Source organism: Psammomys obesus, unplaced genomic scaffold (assembly GCF_907164565.1).
Source record: "Psammomys obesus unplaced genomic scaffold, mPsaObe1.curated_primary_1811, whole genome shotgun sequence".
Classification (NCBI taxonomy): Eukaryota; Metazoa; Chordata; class Mammalia; order Rodentia; family Muridae; genus Psammomys; species Psammomys obesus.
Genome location: NW_026596091.1, coordinates 14376384 through 14391223, shown reverse-complemented (window position 1 = coordinate 14391223; position 14840 = coordinate 14376384). Strand labels below are relative to the sequence as shown.

At 37.3% G+C, this 14840-nt stretch overlaps 1 protein-coding gene across 2 annotated transcripts in view; it reads right to left on the bottom strand.

The window, feature by feature from the left end:
* The window catches only part of Dcn (decorin), a 38872-nt gene extending 25565 nt beyond the window's left edge, over nt 1-13307 (bottom strand). The window contains exons 1-2 of one of the 2 annotated variants that reach the window (XM_055627975.1): nt 13034-13307; nt 9489-9743 (exon numbers count right to left, since the gene is read on the bottom strand). In XM_055627975.1, the coding sequence (XP_055483950.1) occupies nt 9489-9711 (223 nt within the window). In that variant the 5' untranslated portion in view covers nt 9712-9743; nt 13034-13307. Of the gene's footprint in view, nt 1-9488; nt 9744-10514; nt 10570-13033 lie in introns of those variants that run through there. The other variant, XM_055627976.1, reaches the window with a different exon arrangement.
* Nucleotides 13308-14840: the final 1533 nt, after the last annotated feature.

Below are 14840 nucleotides of genomic sequence, written 5' to 3'. Positions count from 1 at the left end.
CAAAATGTATCTAGGCTTTTCAGAGATTTTTTTAATTTGAATTAGAATGCTAGGACACTATGGGTTTTAATGGCCATTTTATAATCATAGGTCTATGGATAACTAGGATAAAAGATAAATGTAGTGTCCTACGTTCTGTGAACTTAATTTATGAAGCTTTAATTTTTGAAAATAGATGTTCAGTATACTAATGTACGTGCATAACCACCAAGTGTTTCTTGGTCTTAAAAATATGTTTCACTATTCATTTACCAATTTTGTTACAAAATTTCATTTTTGTTTTGGGGAGTGTATGAAGTAAAATAAAAACTGGATATTTGAGTCCAGAGAGATGGCCCAGTGCTTAACGATGTGTACTGCAGATGCAGGGGGTCTGGTTTGGCTGCCTACCCCCCACATGAAGAGCTCACAACTATAACTCCAGCTGCAGGGAATCCAAGGTCCTCTTTACCTCCACGGGCACTTTTTATATACACACAATGCATAAGCAGGTATGGACACAGGCACACTCCTGGTTACACACATGCACACACACACATATAACAAATCTTATTTAAAAATACCTAGAAATTCTATTTTTACAAAGTATGTCAATATCTATAATTTAAGATATAACAAAAATTCTATTTAAAATAAATTTGGATAGAAACAAGTTCTCCATCATTATAAAACCCTAAGTAATAAAGAACTCTGACTCGTTTGACAGTACTTTATATCATTGACTAAAGTTTAGATATGCAGTTGGAGAAGCAGACTTTCCCCACTTAGGAATATAACTCATGAAAAATATATTTCACTGGGGCTTTCCATTAAAATTAAAATCACAACAGAATTCAATAGCTACTATGTTGGGAAGATAAATTTCCAGTTCTGAGCCTTTAATGAGCATGTACTCAGAAACCACATACAATCAAATTTCAAATGTCTTCATTTCTTCCATGAAAATTATATAAATTTAAAATCACTTATTTCTAAGAGGTCTTTTTTTCTTGTTATTGTTGTTGGTCTTATCCAAAGACCACCACCCCGAAGACCCTGGGAGGAAATACTATTCATATCAATGACCAGCATCTTAAGAAAGTTAAGCATTGAATGTATGTGGTACTCAGCTGACATAATATTCTCTATAAACACTGATCTCATTACAGACATGGTTCCCATAGCAATGGAAGATTGAAGCGTTTTCAGCACTAGGAAGTAAACGACAGAACAGCTACCTCGTGGAAGGGTGTGTGAGGCTACTCCACAATCTTAATCACTGCCATTTTCAAAAATGTCAATTTGCTAATTGTGTGCAATTAGAGGATGCAGACTTTTGCCAAATCTTTGATAATTAGTGTGATCCAACCACGAAAAGACATAATTTCCTTTCCTTTGGAATATAGTGCCATGTCTCATTATTACTTGTTTTCTGTCAAAGTTTTGATTTCCATTTATGCTTACTTTTGTATAATTGTGAACTAAAATTCTACAGGCTGTCTTAACATTTGGACAATGCAAGGCTGACAGGAAATCTCACATGTGTAAGGAAAGAATGCTATCTCTGAAGGCTGCTACTTTTATTCATTTTTATTCATTTTGTCACCGTTGAACTTTATAACAGAAGCTGCTTGAACTAAGCTATATGCTATTTACCTGAAGATTTAAGCATAAAAATAAACTTTTATACTTGTGATTTTTGCAGATTAGCTCTTGGACCTCCATTTTTATGATAAAAAATGTAATACTTATGGATCTGTTCATCATTATTTTGAATTAGATACAATTAGAGATCATTTTCAGTTAAATCTGTTATGCTCTTCCTTCACAACAGTACTATGATAACTTATTTTTAAATTTGTTTACCTATTTTTATTTATTATAATTTATTCACTTTGTATCTCATTTGTAGCCCCCTCCTTTATCCTCTCTAAGTCACATCCTCCCTCCCTCTTTTTCCCCCATGCCCTTCCCCAGTCCACTGATAGGGGAGGTCCTCTTCACCTTCCATCTGATACTAGCCTATCAGGTCTCATCAGGACTGATTGAATTGTCTTCTTCAGCAGACTGGTAAGGCTGCTCGCCCCTCATGGGGATGTGATCAAAGAGCCAGCCACTGAGATCATGTCAGAGACAGCCCCTGTTCCCCTTACAAGGGTACACACTTGGAGACTGAGCTGCTATAGGCTACATGTGTGCAGGGGATCTAAGTTATCTCAATGCATGGTCTTCAGTTGGAGTATCAGTCTTAAAAAAGACCCCTGTGCCAGATTTTTTGGTTCTGTTGCCCTCCTTGTGGAGCTCCTGTCCCCTCCACGTTTTTCTATCTCCTCCTTCTTTCATAAGATGCCCATAGTTTCGCTATTAGTTTCAGAATCTGCTTTGATATCCCGCTAGATAGAGTCTTTCAGAGGTCCTCTGTGGTAGGCTCCTGTCCTGTTCCCTGTTTTCTCCCTCTTCTGATGTCCTTTCCATTTGCCTTTCTGAGTGAGGATTGATCATCTTACCCAGGGTCCTCCTTCTTGCTTAGCTTCTTTAGGTGTATATATTTTAGTATATTTATCCTATATTATATATCTAATATCCATTTATAAGTGGGCAAATACCATGTGTGTATTTCTGCTTCTGGGATACCTCATTCAGGATGATTTTTTTTCTATTTCCCACCATTTGCCTGCAAATTTCATGATTTCCTTGTTTTTAATTGCTGAGTAGTATTCCATTGTGTAAATATACCACAATTTCTGTATCTTCGCTGAGGAACTTCTGTGTTGTCTCCATATTCTGGCTATTACTAATAAAACTGCTACGAACATGGTTGAGCAAATGTCCTTGCTGTATACTTGAGCATATTTTGGATATGTGCCTAGATTGATTTCCAAAGTGGTTGTGCAAGTTTACATTTCCACCAGCAATGGAGGGGGTATCGCCTTTCTCCACATCCTCTCCAGCATGTGTTGTTACTTGAGGTTTTTATCTTAGCCATTCTGATAGGTGTACGGTGAAATCTCAGGGTTGTTTTGATTTGTATATCCCTGAATGGATACAGGAATTGTGGCACATTTACACAACAGACTACTATTCAACTATTCAAAACAAGGAAATCATGAAATTTGCAGGCAAATGGTGAGAACTAGAAAAGATCATCTGGAGTGAGGTAGCCCAGAATCACAAAGACACACATGGTGTATACTCAGTCATAAGTAGATATTAGCTATATAATATAGAATAAACATATTAATTCCATATTCCTAAAGAAGCTAGAAATCACGGAAGACCCTAGGGAAGATGCTCAATTTTCATTCAGAAGGACAAGTGCAATGGACATCATAAGCAGGAGAAGACAGAGAACAGAACAAGGGCCTACCACAGAGGGCCTCTGAAAGACTCTACTGATGGAGGTATTGAGGTAGAGGCTGAGATACACAGCCCAACTATGGGCAGAGTGTAGAGACACTTATGAAAGAAGGGGAAGATAGAAAGACCTGGAGGGAACAGGAGTTCCAAAAGGAGACCAACAGAAAAAAAAAAAAAAAACTGAGCCCTGGGGGCCCTTCAGTGACTGATATCCCAACCAAGGACAATGCATGGAGAGTACCTAAAACTCCATCTCAGATGTAGCCCATAGAGTGTCTCCAAGTGGGTACCCTAGTAAGTGGAGCAGGGGTTTTCTTTCCCATGAACTCAGTGGCAGGCTCTTTGATCACATCCCCCTGAGGGGTGTAGCCTTGTCAGAGAACAGAGAAAGACAATGCAAACAGTCCTGATGAAACCTAATAGGCTAGGGTCAAATAGAAGGGGAGGAGGACCTCCCTATCAATGGCCTAGGGGAAGGGCATAGAGGGAGAAGAAGATAGGAGGGTGGGATTGGGAGGAGATGAGGGAGGGGCCCACAGCCACTATACAAATTGAATAAATTGTAATAAATGATAATAATAATAATAATAATAATAATAATAACAAAAGACTTAAAAGTCATTCTTAAAGCTGGAGAGTGGCTCCAGTTCACAGTCCAGTGGAAAAGCATCAACTTTCGCACATGCAAGAATATGAATTTAGTCACTGGTGATACTGTCTCTCCAGAACTCTGCAATGTTTGTACTACATGGGTTATAATAAACATTGATCAGGTGTGGAATAAGTGTGTTACTATTTACAGAATCATTGGAAATATACAGATTGAGTGATTGTTAATTTTAGATATAAACTCATTATGACTATTTTTTTACTTTTTATTATTTAATTCATTATATATTACAAAAATACACTTGATTTGCATTATATAAAAAATCTGAAATTACCTCAAAGTTATTGGGAAAGGAGGCATATGTGAATCAGTGTAATTCATTGAGACTCGTTGATGCTATTTGGTAGATTAAAATTTTTTCATCTTATTAAAAGAACTTCAATATTTAATGATTTTACTCATATGTGTGTGGATGTTTAGCTGCCTGCATGTTTTTGTACCAGATGTGTGCCTTGTACTGATGGAGGTCCAAACTGAACATTGGGTTTCTCTTGGTTCTGGAGTTACAGATGAAGGTGTACTACCATGTGAGTCCTGGGAATTAAACAACAATTCCCTTCTAGAGCAACAACTGATTTGAACAGCTGAGCTGTTATCTTATTTTACAGAACTGCATACTGAAAGATATTTACATAATTTTACTCTTGTGCTTTCAATATCAATAATAGCTTTTTGTCTTGGTCATTATGGCCAGAAGGCAAATTTGGATGAGACCTTTGACATGGCTTTGGTCAGCAATCAATAAACGGTCAATTATCACAGTGCAGAGCTGGTCTCAATTCCTATCGACTAGGATTAGTATCAATAAGGAAGTATGGAAGAATGGAGGCTATTTCTTTTTCATTAGAGTCTGGGTCTATTTTTGTCTTCCACACATTACAATTATTAATAAATGTTATCCTGAAGACGACAATCTATTTTGTAGGTATGTCAAACACAGATTTTTAGTGTAAACATCTTAGCCCTGAGTTGGTTCTTCTTATCAGTAATGTCCAGTATTATGTTCATTGTTGTTGCATGAATTTCTGGATAAAAAGCCTTCGTTCAGTTATCAGATGCTTTTTAACAAATGATAATAGTCAAATTGTACCCTCTTCAACTTTATTCTATTTAATGAGGACACAGACTCCAGATGATTTTTTTAATCAATAAAATATCAGATATGTTAAACATTTTTTAACTTCAGAATGACTTGGGTTAAAACTAACCCATCTGTGAATTAGAGATGGGTAGGACACCGCGTTCAAACACTTGAGCCTCTCTGCTCTCATTTGAAAACACTGAGATGAAAATACCCTTAAGCTAAGGATCATTTTGATAGCTAAACACTGTCAGGAAGAAATAAAACTAATCCTCAATGTTTATAAAAGAAGGTGATAGGTTATGATAACAAAGCCTCTCTACCTTTTATTTTGATAATATCTTTCTATTTGCCTAAAATGACCTTTGAACTCGCTCTCTGTCTTTCTCACATGCTCTGTCTATCTCTGCCTCTCTGTCTCTCCCTGTGTCTCTCCCTCTCTCTGTCTCTATCCCTTCCTACTCCCTCTCCACAGCCTAAAGAGTTCTTGAACTTTCAACTCTGCTTCCTCAATCTCCTGAGTAGCTGAGAATATAGGATTTTGCCACTATACCTGGCTTTGTACAGGTTCATGAGCCATGTGCACATCAGGTAATCAATTTCAAGAGAAAACACATCACAAATTGTTTTGAGGTTTAGATGCTTATCTATGAGATAGTATCCTGAATATAAATGTTACTGTTTTAAGACTGTTTTTAACATTTTTTAGTTTCTGTCTAGCAACATAAAATACGTATCAATTCATTAAATGATAAAATAAGCTTTTTAAAATATCAAGTTGCATATAGGAGAGGGCAAATTTCTTTTTAACTCCTTCCCAAAGAATTCAGGAACTCCCTTTTTGACACCTTCCTAAGCATTGACTATTTATTTAGTTTTTTTTTTTAATTTATTTTTTCAGGACAGGGTTTTTCTGTGTAGCCTTGGCTGTCCAGGACTTACTTTGTAGATCAGGCTGCTCTCAAACTCACAGAGATCTGCCTGCCTCTACTTTCCTGAGTGCTGGGATTACAAGAGTGTGCCACTGAACTTGACTAACATTCACTATTTTTAGTATTCTTGATAAAGTCATTCTTCCTGCTGTCTGCTGATAGTTTCGATTAGCATTTCCCCAATAATAAATGACCTTTATTATTTTTTCATGTATTAATGGGTCTCTTCTGAGAAACATGAATTTAGATCTATTGCTCAATTTTAAAATGTAACCGTTGCCATTGATGAATGCCCCTCATACATGGCAGCTTTTAAACATTTTCACTTAGTTTACAACCTAAAATAAGAAATCTGGCAAGGGATCAGAAACTTTGCTTTAAATTAGTGTCTCTCATGCATTTGTAACTAAATATTATAAGGACCAAAGGTCATGAAAGTCTAGTCTGGCTGGATCCCCCAAGACTCAGTCTTATGAATAGCTGTCTGTGCTGCTCTGGGCTCTGAGCTGGAGCTGTCTGGAGTACCTGAAATCCCCTTTCTAGGCACAGCCTCAGTCCTGATCTGCGTATTTTTGGCTTTAGTTTACTTACTTACTTACTTTCTTATTGCTAGCAGATTTTTGAAGGTCTTTATATGTTCTGGGGGGGGGGAAAGCCTTTCATGGTTATATAGCTGAAAATATGCTCTCCCATTAGGCTCCCAATAGAGGGCTGTCACTCACCTCTATTGTTTCATTTCCTAGACAAAGTTTTGTAATTTGATACAATACTATTTCTAGTATGCATTAACTAATGAATAGTTAGAGAAATTGTGGTGCACATATAAAAGAGACTACTGTTCTTTGAAAGTTGTTAAATCCTGTCTTATGCAACAAGAATGCAATTGGAGAGATTTATGTTAAAGGAAACAAACAATAAATAGAAAGATGAGTGCTGTACGAGCTCATTCTTGTGTGGAATGTACACAAGCTGATCTTACAGAAGCTAAGGGTAGAATGGTGATGAGTCAGCAACAGGTAGTTCATGAGGAAAGTCTGATGATCCATGATTATTAACTTCAGTTAGAGAATGATATTTTGTTGTAGGTTGCACAGTCGAGCAACTCTAGATAGCTGGAAGGTACTATATATTCCCGAATGCTAGAGGAAAGAGTTTGGAAAGATTATTTCCATGGGGAACTAGTAAGTGTTCGAGATGATGGGTATGATGAATGGATGGATTTAAGCATAACCCAATATCTATGTGTATCAAAATATTACACGGTAGACATAATGCATCCAATTCTTATAAAAATTACATATTTGTAAAAATATGTATAAAAAGTACATATATAAAAAGAACGAGATATACTTTCTGTTTACTGTCTTAAGATAACAGCTGGACTTCTTAATTTGTTAAAGACTACACTTGCTGCTTAGCTTTTCAAGTTGAAGAGTTCTTCATCTGATAAACATAGAAGAGAAGCTGCGGGTCTCACACTGAATTCTGGTAAAATCACAAACTAAATTACAAGAAAATGTGCAGAAGAATTTGGCCATCATCTATGGCAAATTCATGTTTACTTTCTCAGTCCTCTGTGTTCTAGATAAGCACAAAATAATACTACACTCAAGTGTGATAACTACAGACAAAGAGTCCATGCATCTTCCAGAAGCTTTTCAGGGTTTTTTGTTGTTGTTGTTTGTTTGTTTATTTGTTTGTTTGTTTGGTAGACAAATGGCAGGGCTTTACTTTCTCAATTTTCATTTATTCTCTTTAAAAGGACTGTTTAACAATCAATGTTGTTTAACATCAGAACAAATAACTTTTCTTACCATGGTTTTCAATCTGTAGGTCATGACCCCTTTGGCAAGCTTCTGTCCCCCAAAATATTAACATTATGCTTCACAACAGTAGCAAGATTACAGTTATGAAGTAGCAGTGAAAATTATTTTATGGTTGGGGAGTCACCAAAACATGAGGAACTATATAAAAAGGTTGCAGCAGTAGAAAGGCTGAACGCCAGTGCCTTAGAGGAAGCATTTAAATAGAAAAATGTCTGCTTGTATAAATAGTACATATACAATATTAAGAAAAGACTGAGCATTGTATCTTTTTTGCCTCATTAAAAACTCTGACAAGGATAACCCTAAGGAAACTGATAATAATTCATGTTCTCACACCTAGAATGCCAGTTTCATCACAGAGTATAAACCTACTCACCAAATTAATGAGTGGATTGATGATGCTACCTCTAACCTCCTGAAAGTATCTGTATAGCTCACGTTGGAGATTTAAGGTAAAGTACAATTTGTGTCAGCACTGAAGGCAACTGAGATAAGTATTCATCAGCTGTTGATGCTGAACAGTTTTATATTTGTCTGAGTTCCTTTGTATGGTGTATTTCCCTGGTTAATATTATGGGCCATTTCTTTGCAAAATATGGCTAGCAAATTGCCCTGAATAAATATGGGGCTTCTCAGTGAAGCATATTCTTATGTTGTGGTATTTCTTCCATAAACACACACACACATAAAATAATAGTCCTCTGATCATGTTTTCCTTTACTGTAAGACAATATACAAGCAAAGAGAAAGAAAGAAATAGCAGCTGCCGTGTGAGCCAAGTTCACTAACCTTTAAACCAACTGTGGAGCCCTCAAACTTTCTGAAGATTTATCTTCTAAGCATGTGGCTCTTGGAATTCCACTTTTTTGATTTTTACTTTTAAAAGGATAAGTCAGCTGTCTTTAATGTATTAGGCTAGAGTTACATGCTCCGAGATTATCCCAGGTATTTACATTGTACTTTAGTTGTAAATATCTCCTTTGAAATTTTCTAAAGCCCATAATCAGTTGGCTAAAAAGTGCCAAAGGTAAGAGGAAAACCAAGAGTAGAGGATGAAGGGAGGGCTTATGTATCTGGAAGATAATTTTCTGTTACACTATCCAACTCACTTTGTTTCTGATAACTGCATATTTTGCAAGTTAGTAATGTTTAATCTCTGTTGCCTGGACCTCATAAAGAATAAACAGACACTCCAGGCTTTTTTGGAATCTAGTATCTTAGGAAAACAAATCAAGAATTAAAAACAAAGGAAAGAAAGAAAGAAAAAAAAGAAAAAGAATAAATACAGCTTTAGAAACAAAATATAGGACGATGCATTGTTAGATGTTTTACTTTACCAAAGGAAGTCTATTAAAGTCAGGAAAATTTTATTTTTTAGTGATTCATTACAAATTGCGGAGATGGTGGAACTGACTTAAAAAGGGGTTGGGGGAGGGCGGCGTCTATCAAAAGCATGGAGTGTCCTAGCCTCAAAATTAATTCTCTTTCTCTCTGACTTCTTTCCCTACTCCCATTAGGTGGCGCTGTCTCTCACTTCTGGAACTAAAGAAATACCACCTGAAGGTGCTACCCAAGAGAAGAAAGAAACTCAGGAGAATCCGGTTTCGCGAATTAGAGGTTCAAGACTGACCCAGCTTACTTACCCAAATCAGAACACTGCACCACTCGAAGATGACACTGGCAGCTGAAGGGACACTCGGGTACCAGGGGCATCACGTCTGGTAGATCAGGCGGAGGAAGACGCTGGTCTTCCTCGCTCATCCCAGAAGCCTCATCTTCTAGCATGAAGTCAAATAAGCCTCTCTGTTCAAATGGTCCAGCCCAAGAGACTTGTGCCAGAAGGAGTAAAATGAGAGTTGCCTTCATGATTGTATCATGTAATGTCACAACCTGGAAACCTGGAAAACAAAGCGAAGGGTTTAGGAGCAAGGCCTCCATTTAATTTATGTGTTATTTGTTTCATAATATCTCACAGCAGAGAGAGTACAGAGAAAAACATAGAAAATAATGTTTGTTATGAAGAGGTCAGGCATACAAAAACGTGTTTGAAAGGTGGTAAAGGTGATTACAGACAAAAGCAAACCATTTGCTTACCAGTAGCAATCCAAACAGGACTAAAACTTTGTTGTACCTTGGGGTCTGGGTTAAGATGATGTGATAAATGACTGGTCCGGTGTTTTTGAATAAAAAGTCATGTTGGTATTCTCCATGTGCACTCAGCAGTGCCATACAACAGTCAAATAAAACTTCGCCTATCTGCTGACACACGCCGTATTCCTACCAGAGACACCTCATCCATCCATGTCCCTCTCCAGACCCTCCTCTGTTTTCTTTGGTCTAGGATTCCTCACCACCACCACCGCAAGTTGTTGTAAGATGCTCCTGCTCATTTCTGCTCTGAACATTTCTCTTACTCAGGATCATCTTCCACGTTGCTGCCCAAGTCATTGTCTAAAACTTAAGGTTCACTTTGTTCAATTCTACTGCCACCGTTTGTTGACAGCTCACGTGACCTGATATTGGTAACCATGGCTTGTGAGTTGTATGTGAAGACACTCGTAATTTGATACCAACGGATACTCAGACCTACATTTCTCCGCACCTTCTCTCTCTCTTAAGACTGCACCTCAACCCTGACACTCAGACACCTTGCCATTTTGATTACGTACCTTCTGAGAAAGTTTAAAGATTATGTGAGATTCCCTCCTGTATTTCCTAACTCAGCCAATCAGAGTGCTGTTTGCTGCCTCTTCTGTGATCCTAAGCACGCTGCTATCACCTCTTTTAATGAACTTATGACATATTATAATGTGTTTTGTGTGTTCACTCTGTCCCCACATTACCGGATGTTCTCCCTCAGGGTGTGTCTTTTTATTCCTTGTTCTGTACTCATGCCTTGCACAATATTTGGAACACAAATGACTCAGCTGAATTAAATTACCACAAATGAATGTTCTAGAGATCAAGCAATCTATATTTTGAGTTGACATGGTGTAAGATCCCCGCTGCAGTAAGCATTCCTAAAACCTATTGCAGGTGTTTCCTTTAGACTCATGATCTCAACTTAGAATTGTAAGTTTACAAGCAAGCTGCACCTTAAAGTTTTGCCAGATCCACTAGGAAAGAAACAAATGCTTTACAATTAAAAAAAAAATCCTCTTTCATTTTAAATTTATATTTAATACTGGAACATGCCTAAAGGAGCATACATCATACAGGATTATAATTTTCCAATTTAAAAGATCATAAGGAGTGTGATTCATCCCGCTGTCCCCGGTTCACTAACAAGTGTCCTCTAGCAACGCATACCCACTCAGTTACTGGGTTTGTCTTAGAGAGAGGTTATTGTTTAGGGAAGAAGTTTACTTGGATTGCTGGAAAAGAGAAGCCTTCTATCTGTTTCACATTAAAATACAATGTTCATGGTTTACCACAGGTTTGCTGGCCTTGCATATTTAATGCCTTGTAATTTTAGAAGGAAAAAAATGAAACAAAGTAATCTCAGATTTAATAAAAAGTAAGGAGAGTTACTGCAGATGTCTCTGTATAATCCAACAGAACTGCCTGGTGGCTGCTCTAACAGTCCTAAAAAGGCAACACTGAACACTGGCTCAGAAGAACACTGTCATTATTTATATTTGTTTATCATTGATAAAATAGTGCAAATTCTCTGTGTAATCTCCCTTTAGATTGAAGCTGGCTACTGTCAGACTGCATACCATTACAGCTACTTGCTTTTCTTCTCTGTGTGTGTGTGAGAGAGAGAGAGAGAGAGAGCCCTAAATTATCCTAGAAAAGAAAAAAACATGCTTATAAAGTTTGTTCAAATTCTCCCATGAAATTCCTTTTTTAAAAATATGTATAATGCTCAAAGATCCAGCATGTTAGAGCGATTAATATTTGCCAATGGTCCTCATGCTTTCTTCAGTGTTTTTTTTCCTTTTCTGATAAATATCAACAAGAACAACAAAAAGAGGTTTTCCATATACAAAGAAAAGAGGCTGTAACAGAGGCGACACACTTTTTATCTCATGAAAACTGTTCCTCCCAAATATTTATAAAGTTACTCTTCCATTAATAACGGTTGTTGTAGTTTAGAACTGTCTCATCAAAAGTAATACTTCTGGCCCCTTGACATCCTTACTTTATTTACTTAGCCACATGATCCAGATTAACATTTGTATAAACACGTTTATACCTTGGTAGATGTTTCAAAGTCAAAACTTAACAACTAAGTACCAAGAGAATCTATAAATACAGAACAAAATTTAAATCCTCCACTGCTAGGTGAACTTAAAACTTCACTAACAATAGAAATTATTAAAAGATAAGCAGTAAGAGTAGCATTTGTCCATAAACATGAGCTATTATAAAACCCAAAGTGCTTTTTTCTGGGGGGGGGAGGGTCTGCTAAAATAAAGAGCAAGAGGCAGAAACAGCCATAAGCACAGAGATCACTGGGGCTCGTGAACCAGTGGTCTTCTGGTTACTCTGCCTAAAGTTAAATAAGAACCCCCCCATCCTCACAATGAATGCACCTCATAGGAAAGTTTCAATTACACCGAAAATATTGACATGAACACTTATTTATATCCAAGAAAGTATGCAGCTGTACTGTCTCAGATCTTTAATATAACAAATATTTTCACAGGAACATAATAAATATGTTTCTTTTCACCTCTCTAGTAGTAATTCCTATTCAGTTCTGATGTTACAGAAGTAGACATTATACCTCTACAGCCAGAGACTTGACCTGCTGAGGTTTTAAAGATTTGTGAAATATACAAGCTTCCAGAAAAAGAAATCTTTAAATACCTAATCTAGGCACGAGCAGTATTCTAGCTTAGAATGTTTTTCTGTTAACAGTTCATAAAGAAAAAAACATTTCATCAGTACAAATGCAAAAACATCAATATAGACAGTCATGGTGTTAGATTACAAATTTTTAATAAGCATCTTTGTAAGAACAGAAGAGAAAGCACTAAAACAATGCATGCAACCAGTTTTTAAGCGAGGATGCAACTTCTGTTTTCAAGCAACTCGTTTCTAAGGTTGCACAAAGATTATTAAAAGTTTAGCACAATTTCTTTTCCTTTTTTTCTCTCCCCAGATATTTCCTTCTGCCCTCCACTTGACAGAAGTTTTATTAGCCTGTAGCAGAGTTCAGGACAATTATTGAAAGCCATACCTTTTAATCCGGGTATTTGCCACAGGAGCCCTCAAAGCTGAGATGTAATTACACTAAATATTCAGCCCAAGCAAAAGAGTTTGCAGGTGTGGAAAGGAGGAGGGGGAAGTGCTGCTCTGTGACTGTCACTGGGTTGAAAACCTCCTGCGTCTACTCCATAGCTCAGTTAAAAACTAAGGTTTCACTCAGGGAGGCATCCAGCTGACACCCACATTAGATCATATGGTAATGATACGTCTCTTGTATTGTAGCCAGAAACTTTATCGGCCTCCTTTTCCTTCCCCCCTCCACGTTCGCTTTATTCCTTTTGCATCCGCCTAACATTCCAAACTGCTTTTGTAGTCTAGTGGAGCAACTTGATTTGAAATTTGTCTTATTTTTTTTCCCCCTGAAACATTGTAACTGAAGAGTTTTTCTCCCCATCCCCCAAACCCATTCCACTCTCCACCCTTTTCAGCCTTGTTTGTAAGTAGTATTTATTATCCTTCTGAAATGACAATTTTTTTCCTGCTTTCCAGAGGTGAGGGTCTGGAAAATGGAGTGAAATTAATCTGATAGCTGTTTTGAATGTGGTCTGCCAAATGTCTGAGTAACGAGTGGAACTACTCGTGGGCTCTGAGGTCCAACTGCCGTGCAGTTTCCTGCATTTTGAGTGCATTTCTAGGATGTTCTGGGATAAAGTCAGAATTTAATCTGGAAAATATGTCATTTATTATTTTCATTATCCACGGTTTAAAAATCATTCTTATTGTCCCCACTTTGTTGTTGTTAAACAAAACACATAGAAACAAGAAGCTGGTTACAATAGAGTTACTTTGTATGTAAAACACACACACACACACACAAATGATTTTTATAGATGGGACCCTTATGTAATCAGGACTTTCTGTGGCCGTTTCCAAATTTCAGTAAATAGAAGAAGAGAGAAAGAGAAAAAGAGAGAGAGCACGCACAAATAGAGGAGGAGATGTTTATTCAGCCACTGGCAAACGTCTTAGAGATCTTCTAACTCCATCTCTGGGTGCTGTGGTTTGTTCTGCTTGCTTGCCCAGGTTCTGACTTGCATTTTTATGCTCCAGGGGCCTCAGGTTCTTCCCAGATGGGAACTTGAAATCAACATCTGTAAAAACTGACAAGATCCCCCCTCTGTACCTCCCCTATCCTTCCTCTAGCACTCTAACTATGTGTTTTTGCAGTAAATATTCTTTAGCTTTGTGAAGCTTGAAGGAATTAAATTCTTGAGAGGAAATCTGAAGGAGGGAGAGGATGTAACTCCACTTATTTTGACTTCTTTCCCAAGTGTAACAGCCTGTCTTTTAACTCCTCATTCCACCCACCCCCTTCTCCACTGAGTAACAACTGTACTGGGTTATTCTGGTGGTTTAGAAGAAGGCAAGAACAAGCATTATTTGACATTGGTATAAAGACCTTGACCTTTTATCTGGTATTACTTTATTTTCTCTTCTGAATGTTCCTTGTATTAATATTGTCTTCTGGCATGTGGTAACTCCTTGTTTATGTTACAGTTGTTTATGCGTGTCTTACTCCCACAGAGCATGCTGGATCCCTCTAACTTAGTTACAATGTATAGGGAACTATTTCAGAGGTACCCCATGAATTAACAAAGACAAATATTTGACTATGGACTGCACTAAGATCATTGTCTTTCTTAAGCTCTGATTTGTTCCTTAGCAATACCGAACTTGACTACAGTGAATCATGACAGATTATGGTAGAACTTCTTGGTTACTATTGAACAAGACAGAAGAAGAACGAAAGGAAAAGGCATAGGAAAGAAAAGTAGAAT